Here is a 24,238-nt window from a genome sequence, read left to right as displayed (position 1 = left end):
AAAGTCCAACTCAACTGCATAATGGTCCTATGCTGACTTTACTGTTGTAAAAATGACATGTTGTTTTGAATAATGTCAATAGCAGAGGACACAATGTTGTTTAGTGTGTATATATGAGTGGACAGTGTGTTCATAACATTGTTGACAATGGGCAATGCTTTCTCTAAGTTTTCTTTATCTATTTGCCTTTAAGGAGCAGCATTTGTGAAAGTATCCAAGTTCTGTCACATATTGCATATAGAAATCTTTTGGGACATGGTTTTCAAGGACTTAACAAGAAATCTTGTAAGTCTATGTCTTCAGAAAGGAGAGAGAGGCATGCTTTTACAGCTGTTATCTTGGAGGACTGCGACCATTGCTGACATAATTCACCCGTGCTGTATGTGGTGACGATATCTGAGTGTTGTCTGATAATGTAACAAGGGTCAGGTCTGCGCACTCTAACACCCTGCGTGGAGTTGATAAAACGTGATTGTCAACGATTTGTATCCACTGGCCACAAAAACCTCCAGTTGGGACCTGAAAGTGATGAATTAACCATACTATTGAGCTGTTCTTCTGCATAGTTCACAATTTTCAGCCAATTTGTGCAAATTTAGCCATGGAAGGAATACTGGGCACATTCATTTCTTTAATTTTGCTAACCCAAGGCAAATTGTTTGCTGAACAGTGTCGTTCAAGAAGTCTTTTTATAACAGAATGAAACATGCTCTAAATAAAGCTTCCATGCCTTGAATCTTCCAATCTTTCGTTCCCCAAACCGTTTTTAAGTCAATAGGCTTTCTCCAATAATCAAATAATTGTATGGCCAACTGGGAAACAAATGAATCCAACTAAATGAATTTAGTGTTGGTTAGCAGTTTTGATGTTGGAAGTATGAAATAATATGACTTAGCATTTGTGACATCATGCCTAGAAAAATAGGTGAATTTCTCTATCTATGTTTTGGAACTCCTCACTAGTGAAGTCTGACAATTTTCCCATTTTGTGCAATTTAATACTATACTGGGAGTACTAGCCTGATGTAAATAGTGATATCCATAATAATGGTAACAGAAAATTCCCAATAATTTGCAGTGCTCAGCTACACATCCTCACGTTCAAACACAGTATAATATCCAAGCTCAGAAAGCATAAAATCCACTGTGTTAACATCCCAGTCATCAGAAACAACCCCAGGTGTAATAATGTAATTCATTGATATTGTAAAAACATATGGTATCTGTATCATTTCAGTTGAGCCAAATATATCAAAGGGAACTTTATCCCAAGCAATCCCATCAGGAACTGGAACAGCAGAAATGTTCACAAGGGGCAAGTCTCTTTGCACTTTGTGGGAAGACAAATAAGGTTTTAAAACCTCATCTACCAGTTCAACAGCAGAGAGTTCAGGAAGATATTGGCCATGTATAAGCAGAAAGAAGATGATAACACTTCCAATCCCTATAAAGAAAGCAAGCAATGCCAATATAATCCACAGGTAGTACTACTGATAAATCAAATAGCTGTGGTTAGGCCAGTTAAAAGCTTACACACACCATGTGCTGAAGCAACAGGTGATGCTGAAGAAGTTGAAGAAAAATCATCAATGTCAGCAAAATAACCAGAAGCAGTCTGTGCAAAAACTAGAGCTGGTGCTAGTGAAACAGAACTGGTAGATATATCTATAGGGGGTTCGTGGTAGACAATCGCATCCATTTGTGTTGCATTTGTAAATTGCAGATTAACATTTTGGACATTTCATATTCTTGTTGCCTTGACTGAAATAAAAAAAGTTCATTCTCTGCCCTCCCCAACCTCAGGGAAATAATTTCACAGTTATGTAATGCTTTGGAAGATATCTTCTATATGGTATTGAGAGGGGCAAGGGAGCTACCCAGAAATCCCTGTGGTCTACTGTGCAGGATCGGCCACATGATGCAATTTTATGTGATCAATGGAGACAAAGCGGTTGTCTTTGGAGAAAGGAGGCTGTGGTAAAATAAGTTATTTTACCTTCTATTCCAAGAACCAGCACTGTGCCTGGAAGGATGAGCCAAACTACTTCTTCACAGTATCTTTCTCGAACTAGATCTCCAATTTGATGAACCCACCCTGTAGATGTTTTTAAATCCCTCATTCCCAAAGTGGCAGCATGTGCTGAGCAATGTTCATCTCGGAACTGCTGTAATTCCTGCACGACAGTGACACACTCATTTATGTCAAAAGATGTTTCTGCCACCACTGCATCAGGACCATCAGGATCTGGGACGTACATAGGAATGCCGATTAAGACTTCCTAATGGGAACGGCCTTCGAAAAAATCTTCTTGGCAGACTATTTAATGCTCTCTGGACTCTGTACAAGTGATGGATCCAACTAAGCCCTGAGCCTAATTCTCTAGCTTTTAATGTTTGCTTTAAGTCACATTTTTTCCTTTCCACAACTGAATTTCCCTCAGGATCATATGGACTAGAATAATGCACTGTAACACCCATCGTTCCCAAGACGTCCCCATTTGCCCTTGAGGCAAAAGCAGGGCCCTGGTTCGAGGGGAATGCTGCGACTGCTCATGACCCAATAAAGACTTGCAAATCTTTAATAACGTTTTGAGCGTCAGACGATCATGGGGCCACCCCCATAGGAATCTGGAGCACGAGTCTATTGCAAGTAGAATGTATTTGTATGCATCATTGGAATTTAGGGGACTGCAGTGATCCAGTACACACCTTCCAAAAGCTTGTTTGATATTAGGAGAGGTGTCTGAGGTGGGCTCTTGATAGTGAAGCCTTTAATATTTTGACAGATGTCACAGCTAGGGACATACTGTTTGGCCTATTTGTATAGAGAGTACCACCAATAGTGTTTTGTAGGAGAGAGATGGTAGCCACCACACCAGCATGGGCAGAAGCAACACCCTCATGAGCTGCTTTGATCAGTTCTAGCCTATGATGTTGGTTGGGGATCACCTACCCCTGGTAATGTTACAGATGCAATTATTTGGGTGCTTAAGTGGTAGGAATATTTCATTGTTTTTGGTAAAGGCATGCCATCAGCCGAGGCATTTAAAGCAGCCAGAATGTCATCATCCACCCTCGTATGAGAGCGGGTTACTGCAGCAACAGATGCTGTAGTAACTGCATATTTGGCAGCTTAATCAATCAACGAGTTCCCTACAACATGTATTCCAACATGTTGGTGACCCAATGTATGTATTACATGAGGCCGTGGCAGTTTGTCCTTAAGACCTCCCATTTTACGCTACAAAAATATGTATATATGGTGTTTCCTTTTTAATCTCTGAACCATTAAGGAGCCAGTAGTGTAAGTTTTCATTGAAGGACTGGACACAGTTATACAAATCACACACACTAATTGTAGGGATTTCTAGATACATATGTTCCAGTGTCAAAAGCAATGCTTTGAGCTCAGTAGTTTATGCTGTGCAATCCCATAGGGAATGCGTGTAGGTTTGTAGATGATGGAAGTAACCGTCCATCATAAATGCACAGACGTGTATGCAAGCCATGAAGTACTGGTGTTTGGTACCTACAGCTGGTTGAACTGAAACATTGGTGTAAATTATAATTCTGTAATGATCAAGAGATATGGGATTAGCGAGCATGGGTGTACTCAAGTTTACACTGGAGAAATTCTTTGTTCTGTAGTTTTGTATTAAAAATAAAATCAACATCAGTTGCAGTCAAGGAGATATCCCATTGTATCCAACCTGGATGCAAAGCTTTTGGGTTTGGAACACTGGCCTGGCTTTGGTAACAGCCTCAAGGGTTGGGATCAGGGTAATGACAGTAATGAGTTTACCCTGGGCTAGAGGTTTCTCTTTGATGACGGCCATCTGAACTGCAGCGAGTATTTTTTCTATTGGTGCGAAATGCATTTCTGCATTAGAATATAAGTGTGATTTGTATGCTATTGGTACTGTGTTGCCATCATCAAATGTGACATATGTAAATCCAATGGCACCCAGAATTACCTGGATTACCAAATGTGTTTCGTTTTCATACGTGAGACAGTATTTTGCTTCAAGCATGTCAGTCTGTAGATATCTGAGAATGTGTGTGTTAGAAGTGACAGCCTTAGGATGGTCACTCCTAACGTTTTACCTGCCTCCCTCCCTCCCTCCACTTTTTGGACACTGTTTTTAGGACTCTGCGCACTTTACCCCTGCTAACCAGTGTTAAAGTGCATATGCTCTCTCCCTTAAAAAATGGTGACATTGGTTCATACCCAATTCGCTTATTTAATCTACTTGTAAGACCCCAGAAAAGTGCACTACATGTGCCTAGGGCCTTTAGATTAAATGCTACTAGTGGGCCTGCAGCACTGATTGTGCCACCCTCATAAGTAGCCTCTTAACCATGCCTCTGGCCTACCATTGCAAGGCCTGTGTGTGCAGTTTCACTGCCATTTCGACTTGGCATTTAAAGTACTTGCCAATCCTTAAACTCCCCTTTTTCTACATAAAAGTCACCCCTAAGTTAGGCCCTAGGTAACCCCTAGGACAGGGTGCTATTTAGATAAGAGGCAGGACATGTACATATGCAGTTTATATGTCCTGATGGTGTGAAACACCTAAATTTGTTTTTACACTGCTGTGAGGCCTGCTCCTTTCATAGGCTAACATATACTGTTTGGGTGGTAGATTCTGATCTGAAAGGAGTAACATGCTCATATTTAGTCCTGCTGACTGGTAAAGTTGGATTTAATATTACTATTTTGGAAATACCACTTTTAGAAAGTGAGCATTTCTCTGCACTTAAATCCTTCTGTGCCTTACAATCCACGTCAGGCTAGGTTACTTGACAGCTCTCTTCTGCATTTCACTCAGTCATCCCCAAACACAGGATGCTCTGTCACACCTGCACACATCTGCATACTGAATGGGTCTTCCTGGACTGGGAGGGTGGAGGGCCTGACACTTACATTTGAAAGGACAGTGGCCTGCCCTCACACAATGGACTCCCAAACCCCATACTGGGACCCTAGCAGACAGGATGGAACTGAAAGGGGACCAGGTGCACTTCTAAGCCACTCTTTGAAGTTTCCCCCACTTCAAAGGCACATTTGGTTTTTTAAACAGAGCCTCTGACCCTTCCACCTCGGACACTTCTGGAGAAGATACCACTGGTGAAGAAACTGTTATGTTTGGACAGCCGTCTTAGGCAGTCCAAACACACAGGCGCACTTAGTGCACACAATTCCTCATCCCCCCCCCCCCCACCTTCCATGGCCCTGCCTGCACCTGTTAGCTGAGCCAGCAGCACAAAAATAAAATTATATTCTGGTGCTGGCTCTTAGCCAGTGGGGTGGCGCTCCTCCGCCGTTGCGGAGGAGCCGCCCCTGCATAACGGATGTAGCATCAAACACGTGTCCTAAGCAGAGAGAGCCTTCCGATATCCTGGAGTCAGTGGTGTAACAGCAGCTGCTCCACTGTGAGGGTGTTTTCAGTGCTTTCAGTAACAAATCTGGAAATCATCGCTTTCAGAAACACAGTAGTTGCCCCACCTCTAAATGAGGCGGATGGATCGAGAGGTGGGCGTCCCCTTTTCGCTCAGTAAATGAGCTATTCATTCTCATTTGTTTAGCTTCCAATACAGATTAAGGAAATACTTCAAACATTTGCTGCAACCGAAGAGGCTGGCATTCAAATTTCACAGAAATTCTGGCATGCACGATTTTACATGTCTCTGAGGAACATATTTTTTTATATAAACAAACAGAAAATAAAACGAAATGTAAAAAACACTCAAAAATACTTTTAAATCATTTGTATATGTAGCACGATTTTATTACTCTTACTGTTACAAAAATATACAAAGACGTAGTAAAGCTGAAATTGACATCTGGAATTTGAATTCTCTTGTCTGATAATGTAATTTCCACCATTCCAAATATTTACAGATTTTCTACACTAGTGTTACTCTGAGAGAGTGTTCTCTGTGACTTTCAAATTTCAGAATAAACAAAGGCTGGGATTAATCTTTAGCTACACAAATATCATAGCAATATTTGAAATTGTTCTACACATTTTTTTAAACGTTGACGTATCAAGTTTATCCAAGTTATAACAAAAGGTTTAACGTAATATGAAACGATTCATATCAACAAGAAAGGGGTAGGAATCACAAATCCCAACCTACAAAAACGTAGTATCAGCAACACCAGTTTTCAAGCATTGATTGAATTTAGCAAATATTATTTAAAGAGCAGCTTACCTCCATGTGCAAAACACACCTTTAGTTTGGGGAATTTTTCAAAAATTCCTCCAAAGATCATAGAGCATATGGCAGTAGTTGTTTCTGATGGCATTCCTAGTAAAAACACAAAGTGATTAGTCTAATAAAACAGTGAATGATTTTTGGAGATTAGAAATTTCCATTATTCTTACCTGCTACATTTATTCAGTTTATGAAACATCTCAGAGGCTAGTAAAGGTGGAAATTAAGGCAGGTGTTTAATTCACATACAACCTTCCTATTATTGATGTGTGGCTCGGAGACAGCTTTAGGGCCTCATTAAGAGTCTGGTGGTTCAAGGACTGCCAGACTCACGGTGACAGTCAGACTGCCGCATCCCAGGCGGTCGGACTGCCACGTAATGACCCTGGCGGTCATACTCTTGGTCAGCCAAGGTGGTGCTGAAAACAGCGCCGTCTTGCTGATCATGACTCCTGTTTTCGCCAGCCTTTCCATGGCGGGACCCGACATGGAAAGACTGGTGGAAACACAGTGCAGGGGGCAACTGTGGGGCTCCTGCACTGCCCATGGCATGAGCAGTGCAGGGGCCCCACTGCCATTCGCACGTGTCTCGATCTCACACTCCATATATTGTTTTTCTATGTGTTCTCAGTAGCAGTACCAGACACGTTGCATTGTTGTTCTATGCATGTAGTTTCTTATATTTTTTAGCTAGTAGGTAATTAAACCACCTCAGTTTCAAAGGTAAATTACTGAGACTTTACTGTGATAACGACTTATTTAGAGTGACTTTTATTTGTCTTGTGAAATGGTGTTCATCTTTGGGGCTAGAGCCGGTTCCAGTAGAATTTATAACCAGGCATTTGCAAAGACAACATGCCCGACTTGCATTTCCAGGCTTAACTACACCTGTTAGCTTTGTAGGTGCTTGTTTGTGTGTGGTTGTAAATGTGTGCTTGGTCTCTGAAAACATTTGTATACATTATGGTGAACATTTATATGTGCACTGTGTAGAAAGTACAACTGCCAATGGTTAGAAATGGAGGGAGTGATCAATCAACACCGAAATAGCCCAATTGCTTACAAAAGAATAATACACCTGAGCTCCTCGGCTGGAAGGGACCTCAGTGCACAGAACTTTGAGTTCAGTGCTCACACTGCATCACGATGCTGACATGAAGTGGGTAGCACAGCCCAAAGTGGCGGAGGCTCTTGTCACCTGTAAGAAGCCTCTTTTGAGGCAGTGCCACCTCATCTTGGTTCAGCACACTGCAGGAGGAGGTGCGCTAGGATAGGGTGAGTAAACGGATACCTAGCAACACAGATCAGTGCATTACTGCAAACTATTGTTACCCCTGGCCCTAGAAAATGTTCCCTCCAATTTGCAGCCAGCAGTAAATTGTCTTTGTGCACTGCATCTAAGACCAAGTGTGTCAAACACATGTGACAACTCACTAAGCAAGCGAGTGAGCAACAAGAATCAGAGATATTTACCAGAGGTGAGATCACTCATCCTCTAACCCAAGGTGACACCACAGGATTGACCCCTTGTCTGACCCTTACCCCCTCAACAGACACCTACTGATGAGTCAATAAGGTAAGGAAGGACCAAGAGTGGACACTACAGAAACTTAATAGATCACTTAGTACATACTGTATTGCAATGATATTTATGTAGCATTTACTACCCTTAAGGAGGTGTTGAAACACTTTTTGTCACGCAGCACACTGCTCCAGAATGCACAGTAAATGGTTAATGTAGTGGTTACTGGTTATTGTTGGTTTTGAGTTCAGCCTTCTGCTGTCAAGGAGACTTTCATGCATTTAGTCCAGTGTCTTTGAGATTATTTAAAATTAGTATCACTTAGGTTCGATCATTAGTGAGGGCTATGCTCATTCAGATGGTGTGGGCTTAGTAGATGAGCCAGAACAGATTAGATATTGCTAGGTTACATGACATGACTTCCTAAGAAGATGAGGCTGTGATCTTTGAGATAAGGTGTGGGAAATTTGCACAATACAGTTATAGAGATTCTAGCAAATGTGCACATGATTTGGAGTCAACTGTACTCAGAGAGGTGGCATACAGAGATGATCATTGAATCAAAAAGGAGAGTAGATAATCAGAGATTTTAAGTCAAGGTCAATATTTTTATGCAGTGTTTTAGGCACATAGAATAGACGTTGGAGACAGCATGCATTTCGAGGGTGCAAAACTGTAGAAAGAAATATCAGTATTGTCATGTACGATAGTGCTATATTAGGCACTTTTGATAGGCCCCAGAATCAAGTGAACAGTCAGTCCACTGCTATTCTATTGCAAGACCACTGCTTCCACATAGACAGCTGATAAGCTGAGGGGTTGGTAACATGAAGTAATGGCTGGATGCATAAATAGAGAAGCATCTAGAGCTTTATGCTGTAGATTGACAGCTTATTCTAATGATTAAAACAATGTGGGAGAATATACTGGGTAAATAACGCAAACATGTAATCCAAACACTGAAATGAGATTCTGCAAATAAGCCACGTTTTTACCCTTAAAATTGCCTCAAAAATGCTTTGCCTTTGTGCAAATACCAAAGTAAAATATTTGGATGCCCCTGGTTTGTCTTGGCACAGGATAGAGTACAACATCCCAGACAGCGGAAGTGTATAGTCTGCTTTCCTGTAGCTGAAGAGGAGGGAGGAGACCTAGACACTAAAGTGAGGAGGGAGAGACCAGGCTACCTCAAAAATTCTAATGACACCTTTCGTTTCACAACAAGCTACAGATTAGTCTACCTGAGCACTGCTATTTGGTGGTTGGCAGGGAGAAGTGGTGTAGCTGTGGTTTGTTTTTTAACTTGAGAATGTTTCTATGTCAGGTCTGTCATTTGTCATTCTCGGAATGCTGCTTCAGGAAGGAAGATGAAAGGAAGGTGAGATCTCATGCTACTTTGTGCCCATGTAGTGGGTGTTACAGCTTGGAGACAGCAGCCCCATTGCTTCCAGCTTTGAGAAACGCAGCTCTGGACAAAGAATGTTTCCGAAGGAGCCTGAGAAAGACAGCAGAAGTCCAATCTACCACAGGGCTCAAGTGGGGAAAGGAGCAATGCATGCAGAGGACAATTGGTGTAAAAGATGTAATTTCTTCTACTAGGAGTAAACTCATTTACATGGGCCTGTGCAAGTACTTGTGCTACCTGTATACTGTGAGTGAAGAGGCAAACGCTTTTTGCGTTATCAACTCTCCTATGAAGAAATTCTTCATGTTACTTCTGATCAGTAGCTGCCCCTGATTACATGGACTTTGTTTGGAGAGAACACTTACTTTAGTTGAACTTCTCAGCAATGAAGTGGGGCTGCTGGCATTGTATACATTGCAATTATGTAAACTCTGCTTGAGAAGTCACCATCTTATGCGGTATAAGAATTTTACAGCCTTTAAATAGAAGCCCATGGAAAACATGGAACAGGAAGGATACAATTTAGAACATGGCCTGCCAAGTGAAAGTTAGCTGCAGCCACTGCTCTCCCAGAGTCATATATATTTACTGCGGTTAGCCCGGAAAAGAGCCCCACAAGTTAATGCAATGTCTGCAGAAATATGCACTTAGCCACTATCACCAAGTTGAAGTAACTGCTACTCGCAAGCCAGGTAGGTACAATCCTTTATTTAGAAGTAAGGACGGAAGAACAGGTCCGTTCAGGGAAAGGCTCTGGCTCAACTGACTTCAGGAGACTACACGACATAGAACGTGGAATCTCCCCAAGTCAGCATCACGAGCATTCTAGGAATGAAACTAGAACACTACAACCAAGGTCTTAAAGTGTCAGGTTGACTCCACTGGAGGACTGAGACTATTTTAATATCCAGCATATTTCACAAAGTCTCAGCCATGTACAAGAAGATGAAGAATTCTATGCTTCATTTGAGGAATTTGCATTTTCTCTGAAGCAGCCTCAAACTGTTGTCTTTCCATCTCTGAAGTACTGCTTACAGCCTCTGAAGAGTTCTCCGTCTGAATATGAATATAACTGCAAACATTCTGCATTTTGGTGAGGTCTGCCAGCACTTCATCAATGATGTTGTGTGATAGTTTGTCTGTAGAGAACAGACACCCAAAAGCACAGACCCTTGTGCCCTGTTTTATGAGTTGAAACTATGTGCTACTCCACCTTTGTCGGCTGCAGAGGTCTCCAGTCCACGTCAATGAAAAGTACTCCTGGTTGCATCTCCTACTCAGCAGTTATTATTGTGGACATTCATGTGACTGGGACGTTACATTCTCAATTATTTTGACTAAATGTAGAAGCGAATGCAGGGGCCTCAGCTGACTCTGGTGTTAAGCTGTATTTGTCTGATGTCAAGACAAGCTACCATTGTGAAAAGATTGCAGTCTTTTTAGGATGCTATTCAGCACACATGCGAATATGAGAGGTCGAATGTGAAGCAAGTTGTAACGCTTGATCAGTTTTGTAATTTTAAAGTGTTCCTGCCTCAGTCGAAAATTAGGGGACTGTAACCTCATTCTTTTCATATAGAAAACTAGACTACAGAATGCTAAACATTTATGTATTTCAGTTGTTTTGGGCTTGAGTGAATATTCATTGGCGATTACTAGACTGATGCCTCTGGGCATGCTGAAATTGGCGGGATCTAGAAGCAATAACATGCCCATTGATTTTAATTTTAGACAGAGAGTATCCATACTTGTGTGTGAAAAATAACTCTCCTTGAATGGTTATTGCTGACCTTGAGGTGCTCAAGGTCCCTTCATTTTGTATGCGCTTCAACCACTGCATCTAGGTCATGTGGTCGATGACTTCCAGCACTTGCACTGCACTATGCAGTTGTGTTTGTGTTCAAACTCCGTTGTCTTCACTCTACACCAGAGAAATGGTGAAGACATTCTCTGCGTCACTTTCATTTGAGCACAAGGAATGCTCTTTAGTTTCTTCTGTCAACATTTGGTTCATTTAGGTGTGCGTGTTTAGGCTCAGCCTCAATCAAAGCAATGTCAAGCTGAATGTTCGGCACATCCTAGAAGGGTGATTTATGTCCCCACACAAAAATACTCATGACACCTGACTAGGCAAGATCCATGATAGGCAACTCTCTACCACAGTGTAAGGAAATGCCTCCTTGGCATGGTTACCCCCTGACTTTTTGCCTTTGCTGATGCCAAGTTATGATTTGAAAGTGTGCTGAGGCCTGCTAACCAGGCCCCAGCACCAGTGTTCTTTCCCTAAAACTGTACCTTTGTTTTCACAATTGGCACACCCTGGCATCCAGGTAAGTGCCTTGTAACTGGTACCCCTGGTACCACGTGCCCTGATGCCAGGGAAGGTCTCTAAGGGCTGCAGCATGTCTTATGCCACCGTGGGGACCCTCACTCAGCACAGACACACTGCTTGCCAGCTTGTGTGTGCTGGTGGGGAGAAAACGACTAAGTCGACATGGCACTCCCCTCAGGGTGCCATGCCAACCTCACACTGCCCATGGCATGGATAAGTCACCCCTCTAGCAGGCCTTACAGCCCTAAGGCAGGGTGCACTATACCATAGGTGACGGCATAGGTGCATGAGCACTATGCCCCTACAGTGTCCAAGCAAATCCTTAGACATTGTAAGTGCAGGGTAGCCATAAGAGTATATGGTCTGGGAGCCTGTCATACACGAACTCCACAGCACCATAATGGCTACACTGAAAACTGGGAAGTTTGGTATCAAACTTCTCAGCACAATAAATGCAAACTGATGCCAGTGTACATTTTATTCTGAAATACACCACAGAGGGCATCTTAGAGATGCCCCCTGACAACATACCCGACTTCCAGTGAGGGCTGACTAGTTTTGCCAGCCTGCCACACATCAGACATGTTGCTGTCCAGATAGGGAGAGTGCCTTTGTCACTCTGTGGCTAGTAACAAAGCCTGTACTGGGTGGAGGTGCTTCTCACCTACCCCTGCAGGAGCTGTAAAACCTGGCGGTGAGCCTCAAAGGCTCACCCCCTTTGTTACAGCGCCACAGGGCATTCCAGCTAGTGGAGATGCCTGCCCCCTCCGACCACGGCCCCACTTTTGGCGGCAAGGCCGGAGGAGATAATGAGAAAAACAAGGAGGAGTCACTGGCCAGTCAGGACAACCCCTAAGGTGTCCTGAGCTGAGGTGACTCTGACTTTTAGAAATCCTCCATCTTGCAGATGGAGGATTCCCCCAATAGAATTAGGGATGTGCCCCCCTCCCCTCAGGGAGGAGGCACAAAGAGGGTGTAGCCACCCTCAGGGCTAGTAGCCATTGGCTACTAACCCATCAGACCTAAACACACCCCTAAATTGAGTATTTAGGGGCCCCCAGAACCTAGGAAACTAGATTCCTGCAACCTGAAGACGAAGAAGGACTGCTGACCTGAAGCCCTGCAGAGAAGACGGAGACACCAACTGCTTTGGCCCCAGCCCTACCGGCCTGTCTCCCCACTTCAAGAAAAACTGCAACAGCGACGCGTCCCCCAGGTTCCAGCGACCTCCGAAGCCTCAGAGAACTACCCTGCATCTAAAAGGACCAAGAACTCCAGAGGACAGCGGCCCTGTTCCAAAGAAACCAAAACTTGCAACAAAGAAACAACTTTAAAAGGACTCCACGTTTCCCGCCGGAAGCGTGAGACTTTCCACTCTGCACCCGACGCCCCCGGCTCAACCTGCAGAGAAACAACACTACAGGGAGGACTCCCCGGCGACTGCGACCCTGTAAGCAGCCAGAGTTGACCCCCCTGAGCCCCACCAGCAACGCCTGCAGAGGGAATCCAGAGGCTCCCCCTGCCCGCGACTGCCTGCTTTAAAGAACCCGACGCCTGGTAAAGACACTGCACCCGCAGCCCCAGGACCTGAAGGATCCGACCTCCAGTGCAGAAGCGACCCCCAGGTGGCCCTCTCCCTTGCCCAGGTGGTGGCTACCCCGAGGAGCCCCCCCACTTGCCTGCCTGCTTCGCTGAAAAGACCCCTGGGTCTCCCATTGAAACCTATTGCAAACCCGACACCTGTTTGCACTCTGCACCCGGCCGCCCCTGTGCCACTGAGGGTGTACTTTTTGTGCTGACTTGTGTCCCCCCCGGTGCCCTACAAAACCCCTCTGGTCTGCCCTCCGAAGTCGTGGGTACTCATCTGCTGGCAGACTGGAACCAGGGCACCCCCTTCTCTATTGAAGCCTAGGCGTTTTGGGCACCACTTTGACCTCTGCACCTGACCGGCCCTGAGCTGCTGGTGTGGTAACTTTTGGGTTGCCTTGAACCCCCAACGGTGGGCTACCTTGGACCCAACTTTGAACCCTGTAGGTGGTTTACTTACCTGCAAAACTAACCAATACTTACCTCCCCCAGGAACTGTTGAAATTTGCACTGTCTAGTTATAAAATAGCTTATTACTATTTTTGCCAAAACTGTACATACTATTTTGCTGATTCAAAGTTCCTATGATACCTGAGTGAAGTACCTTTCATTTAAAGTATTGATTGTAAATCTTGAACCTGTGGTTCTTAAACTAAGAAAATATATTTTTCTATATAAAAACCTATTGGCCTGGAATTGTCTTTCGAGTGTGTGTTCCTCATTTATTGCCTGTGTGTGTACAACAAATGCTTAACACTACCCTCTGATAAGCCTACTGCTCGACCACACTACCACAAAATAGAGCATTAGAATTATCTCTTTTTGCCACTATCTTACCTCTAAGGTGAACCCTTGGACTCTGTGCATGCTAATTCTTACTTTGAAATAGTACATACAGAGCCAACTTCCTACACACAGTTACTACATTCAGAATTTGCATGCCCTATGGCCTAACTGTCTTATTCTTTGCACCTAACTCTGAGATGATTTCACCAGAATTTCGTCTTTAGTGCCTAATGGTTCTTTCTCTGAAGTCAGAGCAGACTGAATGTGTAGCACCAACACCAGATGACATGTAACTTCCCCACAGGTCAAAGATACTGTAGAGGATATACCAGGCTAAGGGGGGTGTGTCCTCCATATGCGCAGCAGGTGCAGTGTACCAGGGCCAGAGGCCTGGGGGATCCACTGAACCAATAATATTGCTGTATTTCACTGTTCAAACATTGGCTAGGGGCCTCAACTCCTTCCTTGCTCTAGGAATGGGCCCATGACACACTAGCGTTCCTTTTTCACCAGATTACGTGGCATGTCTGTGCTGGTAAGCTTATTTATTGTGGTGTATAAGATCATTCAGCTTGCCAGTGCACAAAATATTCATCATCATTATCAAGTTTAAGGATAAAATGCCACTTAGGGTAGCCCCTGGAGGACAATTTTTATCATTGTGTCGTGCACATAAAGTTTCAGACATTGCCTAATATCACCAAAGGGAAGCAAGAGAGAGCGCTTTACTGCAGTCTTTTTTTCGTCAGGGACAGAAAATAATTTGACAGACTATCTCTGTGTAACTTGAATTTGAGCCCTCAGGTGATGAGTCATACAGGGCTAAAATTTCAGATAGGATTCAGGTGAGGAGTTGTTGTGGGTGACATAGCATAAAAGACAAAGACTGTGTGAGGGTGTGTGGGGTGTGCATGCCCAAAATATGGATTAGCACATTCTTAGTGTGCCTCATTCTCCTCTGACAGGCCTCACTAGGTGGATACATCATTGTTTCAGTCAGACAAACACATGTCTTGTGGTGGCCTATAGGATGTTATGGTGCAGCAAAAACTCACAAGCATCATTTTTGGTCTGGCTCGCTTAAGAGGTGGCACCCCAACTTAAGAATGTTATGTTGTGTGTTTCACAACATGATAGGTACACACATAAAGCAATATTTTGCTGAGTGAGGGGCCAACCACCACCAGAGCGAAGGAGTGGAAACATTTAAGGTAGTGGCAAAAAGCTATTGCATTAATATGATATAGGTGTAAAAGCCACATTGTGGAAGGAGATACTAGACATGGAACTGGCTATGCACACAACAGGAAAGGCAACACCTACACAGCCTGCCCACACAGAGTGGCTACAAGAGCTATGCAAACAATATATAGATTTGAGCATTAGACTTGGTAACAGAGGCTACAGTGAACATGTGACCAGACAACATGGTGAGGGCGATAGGACCGGTACCTTACTGGCTTGGCTCCGGAGGGGTAAAATAGTGAGATCACCAATAGAAGCCATTGTAACCCGGGGGGGGGGGGTGGAATACACGCAAGAAGGCATTAACACAGCTTTTACTATTAGGCCATGCTATACAAGGACTTCGCACTAGTGATAGTACATGCGCAAGACCTTATGTCTACGGGACCAGGCTGCCCAAACTTAACTTACTTCAAAAGCAGGAACTCGAACAGCCACCACAGGCGTATGAGATCAATACTGCAATTTGACAGCTGGTGTGCAATAAGAGACCTGGTTCAGATGAGCAGTCAGTGGAATTTTATGCCACGTACAGTACAGTGGTGGTGCCAAAACTACTAAAAGATTATGAGGAGGCTAGGGCAAAGGGTATCTTGCTGGACTCCATGTGGGAAGCACTAACATCAGTAGTATCAAAACCAGGGTGGGCCTCCACAGATGTGTCATCTTATCACCAACTCTCCCTTCTCAATATAGATTAGAAGCTGTTGGGTAAGTTACTGGTGAATAAGCTGCAGCCTTTAATGGAGACATTGGTTCACAAGGACTAAAATAGATTTATACCAGGTAGGAGCACTTGCTTCAACGTCTGTTGTCTCTGGAGTTTGATGAGTGATGGCAAGGTTGTGGCGGAGGACTGCCTAGCAATGTCCCTGAAAATCGAAAAGTAATTTGTTGTGTTGGTCTGGTCATATCTCCTTGAGGTCCTATCGGTCATGGGATTTGGACCAATATTACTTGAATGGCTATTATATTATCAGCCATCGGCCAGAGTTAAAATAGGTCAGACGATCTCATCCCTATGCAGTATATAGAGAAGAATGAGGCAGGGTTGCCAACTGTAGCCTCTGATTTTTGCATCAGCAACAGAACCACTGGCATACCAACTTTGTATGCTGGAAGGAGACTGGGTGGTGCATGCATTCTGGAGACACCATGTGATATCCTTATATGTGGATGAGGCGCTGATCGATCTACAACATGCCAGTAAGTTTCTGTTGGCCGTGATTGTGTCACTGGGGTAATTTGGAGCAGCATCAGGTGAGTTGTAAAAAGTTGGGCCTGTTCTCTATGAGACCCATCGGGGCCCAGCGGAAGGATCGGGCCTGCATGTCGGGCTTGAATGGCAAAATTACAGAGAGTGACTGGGATAGTATCAGACATAGTTGGATGGCTAATACCAAGCACTCCTCATCTATGTCTGCTTGAATTAATACCACAACCATTTAAAGTTAAATATGTACACAGATTTGTCGACTTAGCTATGTTGCTATTTAAGAGGTAGATAGTGATGGCATAGAAGGCTAGCCAGTCCCCAACATCACAAGACTGGCTCTGGGACTTCAATAGGCCGGTGCAGAATCAGACACCAGTTGATAGGAGGGAAGGGCCAGACTGCGCAATATGGGATGAATATCTCTCGAAATTGGAAGCAAAAGGATATGACAGGACCACCATGAGTGGTTGGTATGAGCTGAACGGGTAGCTGGGGGGGGATCACCTGAAGGCTACAAGGCATATGAACAGCCGTCTATATGGTAGGTCCCTCAACTGTGACTCGATACAAAACTGTATCCCCCCAGAAGCCCGTGCTGTGCGTGCCTATCCCATGGGCCACACTTACATACTCATTTGGGAACACCACAGGTGGTATTCCCCTACATGCAAAAAACATAACATATATGGGTCATATGTTGAAAGCCAGTGACTAGTCAGCCAATCATGTTCAACATCATTTTATGTGATCTATCAGGCAAATGTATTTGTTGAAAACACAGCGGAGCAGTAAAGGCACCAATCCATTGTACTGTCATCTGTTATTGTTGAATGAATAAAGACATTTAAAAAGAAATGTTGTGTACTTCGCCCCTTTGGTGCCCTGTCTCTTAAAATCTTCCCTTGAGGTCCCTTAAAGTTTTCCCCACTTGTTTTTTTTTTTAAGGTTATAAAACACGAACTTGGCTCAAGAGCAGTGGGGCAGTTTACATCATCACCTGTTACATTACACAAAGTGAGATTCATTTTTTAGAGAAGGAAGATTAGAAACACAGGATGTTAAGTCAATGCCAGAACTCAGAGTTCCCAGTTACAAATTTGGCAGCGCTGGCCTAAGGTGACATACTTTCCCTGTGTGTGCGTATGTGCCACTTAATAGTCCCTCTACCACGCTCACCAAGAGAAAGCGTCCATTCTCCTACTGATTTTAAGAGATCAGGAAATCTTTCAATTGATATGTGCTATAGCAGAGGCCCTGGGAAAGATAAGGGTACGCACACGCGTGCATCCTAGAGGGAATATGGGCCGGATGTACAAAGCATTTTTCCAGTCATGGCTCCATTCACAAAACCGGGCCATTTGGGACTGGAAAAATTATTTTCGTAATATTCAAAATGGAAAATACGATTTGGTAGCAGACGGCTTACAATACATGTCTTCAGTGGCAGGTGTATAGTTGCTCCCAGTCTATATTACATCGAGACTAACAGTCACTGGGAAGTACAAGTGTATAAAGAATTCTGTTTGTTGTTCTAGGTGTCTGATTACATGTGCAATTGAAGAGGACTGGTCTACTGATGTAGACTTTGGCTGTCATTCTGACCGCGGCGGTCGGCGGTCGCCGCCCGCCAAGCGGTTCCCACCGAAAGACCGCTCCGCGGTCAAAAGACCGCGGCGGCCATTCCGGCTTTCCCGCTGGGCCGGCGGGCGACCGCCAGAAGACCGCCGGCCGGCCCAGCGGGAAAGCCCCTGCAACGAGGAAGCCGGCTCCGAATGGAGCCGGCGGAGTTGCAGGGGTGCGACGGGTGCAGTGGCACCCGTCGCGATTTTCACTGTCTGCAAAGCAGACAGTGAAAATCTTTGTGGGGCCCTGTTAGGGGGCCCCTGCACTGCCCATGCCAGTGGCATTGGCAGTGCAGGGGCCCCCAGGGGCCCCACGTCACCCGTTCCCGGCATCCTGGTTCTGGCGGTGGACACCGCCAGAAACAGGCTGGCGGGAAGGGGGTCGGAATCCCCATGGCGGTGCTGCAAGCAGCGCCGCCATGGCGGATTCCCTGGGCCAACGGGAAACCGGCGGGAAACCGCCGGCTCCCCTTTTCCGACCGCGGCTTTACCGCTGCGGTCAGAATCGCCCAGTAAGCACCGTCAGCCTGTTGGCGGTGCTTCCGCTGCCCTCCGCCCTGGCGGTCATGGACCGCCAGGGTCGGAATGACCCCCTTTGTGTTGTGGTGGGAGGGAGCAGTATTTCATTGTCACTTGAACAGACCAATGGTGAAAAAGTGATGATTGAGAGCTTCGAAATATGCATGCAGTTTGAATTATTTATTTTGAGAAAACATGAGGCTTGCAAGTCTTCAGGCCGGACCTAGAAACGAACTTTTAAAATTCAGCATTTTTGGAATTGCCATTGATAATAATGAAGGGCACATTATTACTACAGTTTCACCTCAAACTTTACATAGTTGTTATTTTAAACGTCAATGTAATTACAGACAACCCTTGGAGGCGATTCTCTGCTAATGGACACAGCTGCCAGCACAAAGAGGCTATGTGAATTACAGATGTTGCACTTTATAACCCACATGTAACAAATTGTTCTTTTAACTTAAATGGCTTGCAATCTCAGGTGATGTACATGATCTTAACAGGTTCCTTAGCAATTCGGAGTCCACAGCAAAGTACTCTCTTATGAACAAAGAAAGTGTTGATTGGATTCTGTTCCTGATTGAAGATTGTTAATTGATCTTAGAAAAGTGTTGTGTGTTCCCTATCACATAAGATGAACGGAAGTGTTCAATAATTCTTGATGTTGTATCACCGTGGTTGCACATTACATAGACTAACAGACTTTGGAGACGGGGCAAAAATAAGGGTGCTTTTCAAAAAAACACTGCAAAAAGAATCCCTATTTTACAACTTTATCTGTCTGCTTTTTTCTCTATATGTGAAAAATACCACAAAGGAGTTTGGCCATAAGATGCCATTTAGCGCCTTGAGACCCGCACGGGTGAGTAGCGCGCTTTATAAATGTTAATGATTTGATTTGATTTGATAAGATCACCGAACATCGCATGATTGCAATTTAGATAAAGAGCTTTTCATACGGTTTTGCTTCTTTTGGAGTTGAGTAAAGATTCTTTGTTTATTGGCATTCAACCATGTAGTAGAGGAAACCAATTGGAGGCATTAGTGTTGCATGAATTTGTCAAACTTAACAGTATGTTATCTCTTCTTTAGGCTCAGCCTATTTCATCAGAACAAAGTACAATCTAATGAGATGTCCTCTATAGCACTAGTGTCTTTAATATTCTTCCTTTCTCCTGATCCCCCAACATTCCTGTTTTTTTCTTTTTTAAATATGATCCTTACTTAATATGTAAGATGCAGAAAGGAGAGTGAGATCATATTACAGTTGCTATGATGATGATCAAAGGTATAGTATGCTGGTTTGGAAAGAGAAGACTTTATGAAAGAAGGTTTCAGCGCCAATGCATAGATAAACATTGCATAGAAATGTAGATAACATGGTGCTTTAGAAGGACATATAGATGGAACATGTTATAGAAGGAAACTCATCCACGAGGACCTTATAGCATTTCTCTAGTAATAGAAAGAAGACCCAAAACAGTTAGACATCCTTGCTATATATATTAGGAAGAATATAACAAGTAGCTATGTCATAATCTCATAATCATGGACAATGAGGTTGAGAGGAATCTATGAGACTGTGTGTGTATTAATACATACTTTGTATTATCACATGTAGTTCCTTTCAAAAGTGGGTCACCTGTGTGACTATACTACAAGCTAGACTAGGACGTTTTGATGATGTAGGTTAAGTCTTCAAGATTGAAAGGTGATGAAATAAATGATGCATAAAAGAATGAAAGTGAATTAATTGAATATTTATAGAGCTCTCAACAAACCAGTTATTGGGTAATTTACAGGTGCAACTTAGTCTTACCCTTTTAAGAAAGTTTACTACTTTTGGCCTCTCACAAAATCCAAGTGTAAAGTTGCTAAAACATTTAAGAGTAAATTACACATGTATATTACTCAAAAGTGTATGTTACCTTTGTGGACAGCCCCTAAATAGACCCTGCAGTGTCTGAACAGCCCCCCTACCCTCCAATTAGGTGGAGACATGTAAGTTACACTTTTGGAGTAAATTTACACTCAGATTTTGCGAAAAGCCAAAGAAAGTACTCAAAAGTGTTAGTTAATCAAAAGTGTAAGATACCTTTGTGAATCAGGCCTATATTGTCTTTGCAGTGCTTTGTGGTGTATTTACTTCCAGGAAGTAAATAGAAGCCCCACTCAGAACCTCAAAAGTCACCAAATTGATCTGTGTTTAACCTTCTGTCAGCTTGGCACAAAAGCAGTCAGGCTTAACTTGAAGCAATATGTAAAATATTTATGCGGGACACGAACAGTAATAGAGTACAAACACAACATAAGAAGAATCCCAAACCAATTTAGTAAAATAGTGTAAATTTTTTAAAATAATACATTTTAAATAAGTAAAATGATACCAGACAGCAGTAATTCTGAGGGGTTTTGAACAAATGTGCAGTGGTAGATAGATTTCCCATACCAGCCATAAATTATTTGTTAAACACGTTGAGTGACCCAATTGGTTTTCCGTGTTTGATTTAACATCAGCTTACCAGCACGCTTGTTTGCATGTACGCTCAGTGGTTTACACACCCTTCATAACCCCAGAGGAGACCTTTAAATTCAGTTCAGTGTAATTTGGGATAATCTCTGCCACCCCAATGTTTCAGAGTGGTGAACAATTTGATGGAAGATATACAAGGAGTCTAAGTGTATCCAGGTGATATTTAATTCCATGGCTGTTCTAATGAAGTACATTTCAGAAAAAATGAGGGAGAAATTGAGCACATGGAATAAAAAGGGTTTAACGATGAATGTTGAAAAATATAAATTTCATAGAGATTTGAGACGCGATGTATGTTATAAGAGAAGGTACTTAATCTCACAAAGTAGAAAAAGTTTACATGATGATATTGTTCTGCAAGAAGTCAAAAAAGTTGATGTGAGGGTTGGTTATCAAAACAGTCATCTGACAAGGGCACAACACTTTATTGGAATGTTAAAGATACATTTTCGGCGAGTCAAGGTATAACATATAGGGGTACAAGATTAATTTCCCCTGAGTCATGTTTGAAATTGTTAAGGATGAAGCATAGTAGCAATTATTTGTCAGACAAAGGAAATATTGTGGATAGATTATCGGTGGCCTGGAATGAACAAGCAAGTTGAGAGTGCTGTGAGAGAATGTTTGGAATGTGTGCAAATTGATAAAGTGTTTAAGACAATAGAACAAAGCATGATCTTTAAGCGCATGTCAGAAAGACCTTCGGACGATGCTACCATTATTGTTGAATAGATACATTTTTTAGGTCAGGGTTAGATACATATTGGCATCAGTAGATAATTTTACAGATGGCTGAAGTTCAATGAAATAAAATTAGTTCTAACAGGATAAAAGATTGCCATGCCATGAATTATTTAGGCCCTCATAATGACATTGGCGGTCAGCTGACCGCCATGCTAGCGATGGCGGTAGTCCCACTGTCAGGCTGGCAGCGAAGACCGCCAAATTATGACCATGGCAGTGATCCCTCCCATATACAGCCAATGAACCACCTGAACCGCCAGTGCGGTCCGGCCCCTGACCACGGTGGTTGCCATCTTCAGGCTGGCAGAACACCATTCCCCGCCCACCATATTATGACATAGCAGACCACCAGGATTTCCGGGGCGGGACCACCGCCACAAAAAGCCTGGTGGGAACGAATCATATAAAAGGAGACACCCACCTCCAGTCACACAGAGGCGTCAGAGGCTGCCATGGAACCTGACCTGGAAGCCCTGCCGATGCTGTACCACACAATGGCAGTCCAGGAGCAGCAACGCCATCGACGACAGTGAGTACAGCCGCCTAGCACAGATGGGAGGGAGGGGAGGGTGACACACCCACATGCACAACACACACCACACACACATACTACACACGGAGAACAATCTGCTGAATAGAACAACAATAGGAGCAAGCAGTAAAAAAAGCCAGGACAAATAAGTTTCGTCAAACCACTATAATCCGGTGGAAATGACAGAAACCAAAATATTAATGAACAATATATACAAATGGCCATTGGCCAGTCCAATTGTCCATGGCAACCCACAGGGCAACGAAGTAGGCCTAACTTGACTCTTGACAGCCCAAGTCACTCCACTGGGCAGGGACATCATAATGCAAGGCAGTCTCCTCAGGGGGCATGGTGGGGTGCAGTGTAAGGGGGGCTTTCTTGGGAGGTAGGCAACACCAAGGGGGCCATGAGAGCACTGGGAGCTGCAGGTTCTCAGTTGGGGGAGCGGGACCTTCCTTTTACAGACAATACGGGATGGGGGAGGAGGAGGGAAGAGGTCAAGGCGGGCAAGGAAAAGTTTTTGGGGTACAGTGGGGTGGAGTGTGGGAGGAGGTTTGGGAGTGAAGGTAGTGGGAGTGATTGTAGGAGGAGTAGGTGTAGTGGACTGGGTTGCACGTACAGTGTGCGTGTGTGAGGTGGATGGCTGCTGAGTGTCTGAGTGGGGGCGTTTATGTGTTTTTGGAGGGGAACAGATAGGGTATGAGAGGAAAAACAGGTTGTCTGCATGTCTACAAGTAAGTTGGGTGTGCTGCATGTGGTTGTGATGGTGGTGGTGGTGGTGGTGACTGCACATGTGGTGAATGGGGTGCTAGTCTGCATGTCTGCTGCTGTGGTGACTGTGGGCAAGGCTGTACAGGTGGCAGGATATGTGACTAAAGATGCAGTGCTTGCAGGTGTGAGTGCTGATGTGACCGTGAGGGAGGAGGAGGGGGGAGATAGTGGAAGCAGTGACTGTTGTTGTGTGTGCACCTGGGTGTTGGCTGTGTGTGTGCTCGCGGTGTGATCTGTGGTGCCTGCGCTTGTTTTTGAGAGCCCTGTCTGTTGTCTTGGGTGCATGCTGGTCTGATTGTGTGCTTGGGATGGGTGGGGGAAGATGACTTTGGGACTGGGAACAGGTAGTTGGAACGGGGATGGAAGAAATACAGACACTGACTGTAGTCAAAGAGGAGGTCAGAGCCTGAAACGATCTCTGTAGGACAGCCAAGCCACCGTGAATACCCTCCAGGTAGGCATTGCATTGCTGCATCTGAGATGCCAGCCCCTTGATGGCATTCACTATGGGTGACTGCCCTACAGAGATGGATCTCAGGAGGTCTATAGCCTCCTCAGTTAGGGCAACAGGGCTGACTGGGGCAGGGCCTGAGGTGCCTGGGGTGAAGGAGATGCCCACCCTCCTGGGTGAGCGGGCTTGGGCAACTTGGTGGGGGGCTACTGGAAGGGCGGTGCTGGAACTGGGGTGGCAGAAGATGATGTAGCTGGGGTGGTCCCAGAGGGGTCCGCCACCACCACAGAGCTTCTTTTGGAGCAGGAAGCAGAGTCTGTTGTTGCAGCTCTTGTCTCCCCCGTGGTGCTCCCCTCACCCTCCAATCCACTGGTCCCCTCGGCATCATTGGACTCTGCCTCCTTGGTCTTGTGGGCTGCAGCTCCCCCACTCGCCTGTGCCTCCGGTCCTTCACAAGATGATGCTGATGCACACAAGGACAGGATGAGAAAAGGAGAGAGGTTGGGGGAGAAAGAAAGGGAGCACAGGGTCAATTACAGCAACAGCAGCACATACGGTATACACATCACAATGACTCACTTGGACTAACACTGTGAAGTATGAACCACAATATCAAACGATTACCTGGGAACAACAGCAGAAATTAACTCAAACACTACCATCTGCACACCTACTGGGACTCACTAAGCCAGGTCTGCCATGGCATGCCCGCTATTTGCCAATACCAAATGTATATACCATTCATCCTTGCT

At 44.4% G+C, this 24,238-nt stretch overlaps 1 protein-coding gene across 1 annotated transcript in view; it reads right to left on the bottom strand.

Annotated features, from left to right (window-relative positions):
* Window positions 1-24,238, bottom strand: part of ACMSD (aminocarboxymuconate semialdehyde decarboxylase) — a 739,737-nt gene that overhangs the window by 304,184 nt on the left and 411,315 nt on the right. Inside the window, exon 7 of the mRNA XM_069221357.1 lies at window positions 6,216-6,311. Within this exon, the coding sequence (XP_069077458.1) occupies window positions 6,216-6,311 (96 nt within the window). The remainder of the gene's footprint in view (window positions 1-6,215; window positions 6,312-24,238) is intronic.

Source organism: Pleurodeles waltl, chromosome 3_1 (genome assembly GCF_031143425.1).
Source record: "Pleurodeles waltl isolate 20211129_DDA chromosome 3_1, aPleWal1.hap1.20221129, whole genome shotgun sequence".
In the NCBI taxonomy this organism is placed as follows: Eukaryota; Metazoa; Chordata; class Amphibia; order Caudata; family Salamandridae; genus Pleurodeles; species Pleurodeles waltl.
The sequence above is the reverse complement of the archived record's forward strand: the minus strand, read 5'-3'. Positions and strand labels throughout refer to the sequence as shown.